The 5,000-nt window shown below is 37.0% G+C and overlaps 1 protein-coding gene across 2 annotated transcripts in view; it reads left to right on the top strand.

Moving 5' to 3' along the window:
- The window catches only part of LOC119575805 (zwei Ig domain protein zig-4-like), a 10,297-nt gene that overhangs the window by 4,263 nt on the left and 1,034 nt on the right, over window positions 1-5,000 (top strand). The window contains exons 5-7 of one of the 2 annotated variants that reach the window (XM_037923361.1): window positions 899-971; window positions 1,407-1,612; window positions 1,988-2,122. In XM_037923361.1, coding sequence (XP_037779289.1) covers window positions 899-971; window positions 1,407-1,612; window positions 1,988-2,122 — 414 coding nt within the window. Of the gene's footprint in view, window positions 1-898; window positions 972-1,406; window positions 1,613-1,987; window positions 2,178-5,000 lie in introns of those variants that run through there. The other variant, XM_037923362.1, reaches the window with a different exon arrangement.

A 5,000-nucleotide genomic window follows, 5' to 3' on the forward strand; every position in this document is an offset into this window, starting at 1 on the left:
CGTCGCATGATCCATCGTGACGATTTTGATATCAATGGAATCCTCTTAACCCTCTGGTACATATATATGTAGGAATTATGCCGCGACCCCCCCTCACCCCCAAGACCCCATTCTTGGCCCCGATAGCAGAAGAGGCTATGAAAGGTCCCGGAAAACTGCGGGGTAAAATAAGAATAATATACAGAGAATCAGTCATTATGCTGTCTAGTGCAGGGGGCCGTGCCCACTGCGAACCGGCCCTTGGGGGACTGCCGCCCCGAGCCCCTGCCCATGAAAACAAAGAATCCGCTACGTATTCACGGCAGGAGAGAGCGCCCGACCGACATGCGGGAGCGCCCGGCGCCGAGTCTGACCAAGGCTCTATCCCGCCGTGAATACGTGGAGGATTCTTTGTTTTCATGGGCGGGAACCCTCAGAGGGGGGTCGCAGGAGGCACAGCCCTCTGCATAAGACAATATAATGACTGATTCTGTGTATATTATTCATATTTTACCCCACAATTTCCCGGTACCTTCCATGGCCTCTCCTGCTATCGGGGCAAGAATGTGGGGGTTTGGGGGAGGGCCATAATTTCGATATATTTGGATAGTAGAGAGTATTGCGGATGCTATTCCAGAAAATAACCTTTTTTATCTATTATATTTTGTTACAGTTCAGTTTATGTATATATGGAATCGCTCTTTATAAATGTATGTTCATCTGGATATATATATATTACTATCTGTCAAACTATTTGTTAATCTGTTTGCGAAAGAGGTTATGAGAGTATATTTGTCTTAACACCGAAGCTGCACAGCTTCTCCCAAAGGAATAAAACCACAAAGACAACACTTATCAAGCTGATAATGCAAGTACGAACAACTTTTCATAATGATAATGACTCTTGTTTACCTCATAGGGAGAATACAGCCTGAAGGTACAAACACCAGATCACCAGGTGTTTACGAGGAATTTCACCGTGACTTTTGCAGGTGAGTAATAGGCTGAGTTGGGTTAAATGATAAATTCTTGAAAAGAAAGAAAGAAAAAAAATTGATTTACTGAAAGATAAAACATTGGTTTCGAAATTCTCCTAGATATCATCTTAAAATCGGACCTAAAGCCTAATCAGTTTATAGAACTTGAAGGATATTCGTTTTCTCTGTAGATGCACAATGCAGATATGAATTTACAACTGATGAAGAGAAATCAGTTCTGCAAAACTTATAAGGACGAAGAATGATAATGAAATGCGCAAACACGTTTTGACTCAACATACACAAGACTGGAAACCAAATTTCAGAACCAATTTCTCTCGCCTTTGCTCCGACGAATACTGAGCATGCACATACAAAATGCAACGCAGGTATAAACGAACTAACACACTATAACTATAACTAACACACGCACCTTTAACGAACATTCAGCAGACGAGAGCGCGAACCCAGGACCAACATGCGGCATTGGCAAGGACCTCGTGACCTACCTGCCGAGGATCTACCAGTATGCACCGCAAGCCCTGGCATACAACGGCCACGACGTCACCCTGCCCTGCCGCCAGCAAGGTCGTGACTCTGCTGTGACCTGGTATTTGCACAATTCTCCGCTGCCTCGAGATTCCTCCAAGTACCTGGTGAGTTTTAAAGCTGCTGATTCGTGCTTTTGTAGCATTCTGGGCTGATTTTGAAATTCTTGTAAGATAAGATTTGAGATATCATCATTGTTATTGTTATCATTATTGTTATTATTAATATTATTATGATTGTTGCTGTTGATTTATAGTTGTATTTCTTATTGTTAATATTTTTTGTTATTATTATTATTAGTAGTATCATCATCCTCATCTTCATTTATAAATTTTACTATCATTATTATCATCATCATTAGTAGAATTTAGTACCATTGTCAAGCCACCATCATTCCCTGCTATCATTACTGTTCTCTCTTTCAAGATTTTGAGAGGGAAATATTCTTTACTAACCTTGCTTCTTTAATCTCTACGCCACAGGTACTCACCAACGGCGACCTGGTTGTACGGCGAGTCAGTGTCCAAGACCGAGGGATGTACAAGTGCAGAGCCGCTAGTACCCTCGTCCACGGCCTCTCTGACCAGATCCGTACGTTCCTCTACCCAATGCTATAGGTGAGTCGGACCTTTGAGTGGGACTTTAAGTGGTGAAAATTCATGTTTTTTTTATGGGATGTATATATATATATATATATATATTTTTTTTTTTTTGGGGGGGGAAGGGGAGTTTTAATGAAACTTTTTTTGTGTGTGGGTTTTGATGTTTTTTTTTTTTTTTTTTTTTTGGGGGGGGGGGGAGTTTTAATCGGATCTTGGGATTTTTTTTGTGAGAGTTTTGATTAATGGGATCTTTTATTGGGATTTTTTTTTTCGTGGGAGTTTTAATGGGATTTTTAGTGGGATTTTTAATTGGATTTTTAATGGGACCTTTAGTGGGACATTAACAGGCCTTTTAATGGTACCTTTAATTATTTTTTTTAATGGGATCTTTACTGGGACTTTTAATGGGACCTTTAATGGGAATGTGTGTGTGTGTGTGTGAGAGAGAGAGAGAGAGAGAAAGAGAGATAGATAAATAGATAGATAGATAGATAGATAGAGAGAGAGAGAGAGAGAGAGAGAGAGAGAGAGAGAGAGAGAGAGAGAGAGAGAGAGAGAGAGAGAGAGAGTGAGAATGAGAAAGAGTGAGAGAGATAGAGAGGGGGGAAGCGGGGGAAATAAGAGAAAGAGAGCATTCGCCATACTACCTCGACCACCGAAGGAACTTCTACTGTTAAAGAGGACGCTATCATTTGCTACTTTCATTTTTCTCAACGTATAATTTTTTTTTTTCAAATCCTTTGTCAATTGCATGTGCATCCAGGCTCATATGTATTTTCACTCTGTTCATTCAAAACCATATCCTGCATAAATGTAATTCATCATTTGTATTGATCTGTACCTTATATAAAAGTTATTTTCGACATCGGAGTTGCATCAGGAACTTTTATTTTCATTTATTAAAAAAGAATAAATCATAAACACACGCGTCAATATGAGCAGGGTACAGTATTGCTTCAGAACACCTGGATTAGCGTTAATAACAACCACTCCCCTAAACCTTGATCTTGATGTTGATACAGTTATTCTAGTAAAGTGACTTTGTTATATCAAAGCCAGTGAAAAAAACAACAACAACAACAACATCAGAAAATAGGATGAGTGGATATTTATTCCGTCGTAATCATTTCTAATCGGGGAAAACATATAGTATAATGAGAAATGAGAAATAGTATAATGAGAAATGTGTTCACGACAAGACCACCCCCGAGTACAGTCTCCTCATGTCATTATTAAACCGTCCCCTGTTCTCTGTTTTCTTTTTTTCTTTTCCTTTTGTCCCATCTCCTAATAAATCTTGTCTATTCATTCACCGTCTATCAAAAGGTGTACCTCTCCCGTGTTTAATTTCAGTATTTCGATCTCTGGTTGTGTTTATTTGTGACACACGCAGGATAAGGTTTTTTTTTATTAGTAATTGTATATAGCGTCTAAACTGAAGATAATTATTTCGTTATAATGATGATGATGATGATGATGATGATGATGATGATGATGATGATGATGATGATGATGATGATGATGATGATGATGATGATGATGATAATGATAATGATAATGATAATAATAATAATAGCAATAATAGTAATATTATTATTATTATTATTATTATTATTATTATTATTATTATTATTATTATTATTATTATTATTATTATCATTATCATTGTCATTATCATCATCATCATCATCATCATCATCATCATCATCATCATCATCATCCTTGCCATTGTCATCGTCTTCGTCATCAAAATCTACCTTAATGGCAAATTGCATTCCCTATATTTTCCTCATATCATCAGATTTCCCGATCATCTGAATTATATGCAGTGTCTATTTACTGTCTATACCTGGCAACGATTTAGAGCGACTGATATGATCAGAACTTAAAAAAAACTGACATCTGTTTGAAAATTTCTTGTTCTTTATATTCATATTCATTTTCATAATTTGTAATGTCTCCGTCAATATCAAATATATTATCTTTGCCGCTTCTGCTGCCTTCTGCCATGCATGCACCTCAGTCATTGGGACTATCGAGTTTCTCACTTTCGTCACATCTCATATTGTATCATTAATTAATTTCCTTATTCTTGCCAGTCCTTAGTATCTTATTTTTTACTTCGATTTTTCCCCCGAGTGACTTTGCTTTCAGGTTAATTTCATCCGCATCCGCATCCATTCTTTGGCTCTGTTGTTTAAAAGCCTTCTTTGGCTTCTTTCATAATTATACGTCCAAAGAATGTATTAAAATATGGAGAGAACAGAAAACCTCTTGTCTAGGAATTACCTCTTCATTGTGCTTTTTGGAGACACTTTATATGGTTTCTTTCATTATATGTGCTGAGAAGAGAGAGAGAGAGAGAGAGAGAGAGAGAGAGAGAGAGAGAGAGAGAGAGAGAGAGAGAGAGAGAGAGAGAGAGAGAGAGAGAGAGAGAGAGAGAGAGAGAGAGATGATTAAAGGAAGCACAGGATCGGATCTTTCTCTGTAGTTCTTAGATAAGCATCACCCTTATCATCCTTTATTTCCTTTACTTGAGTTTTTTTTCCGGTTGTCAATCTAATGTATTTATGTCTAGGTGTTCCAGAGTCGATTCTTTTCTTGAATGACGCACCTTCCCTTCTTAGGTCATCTTTATCGTTCGCAAGATAATTAGTTTCAAGACTTTCCCAATCTTTATTCATTAAGGTTTCTTCCAGTCTTGCTGGTTCTTAAGGGTCTGCTTTATTTATACGCCTTTTGTTTCTCAATGAGAACGAGTTGTTCTAAAAAAAAAAAAAAAAAAAAAAAAATATATATATATATATATATATATATATATATATATAATATATATACATACATACATACATATATATATATATATATATATATATGTATATGTATATATAAA

Source organism: Penaeus monodon, chromosome 8, assembly GCF_015228065.2.
Source record: "Penaeus monodon isolate SGIC_2016 chromosome 8, NSTDA_Pmon_1, whole genome shotgun sequence".
In the NCBI taxonomy this organism is placed as follows: domain Eukaryota; kingdom Metazoa; phylum Arthropoda; class Malacostraca; order Decapoda; family Penaeidae; genus Penaeus; species Penaeus monodon.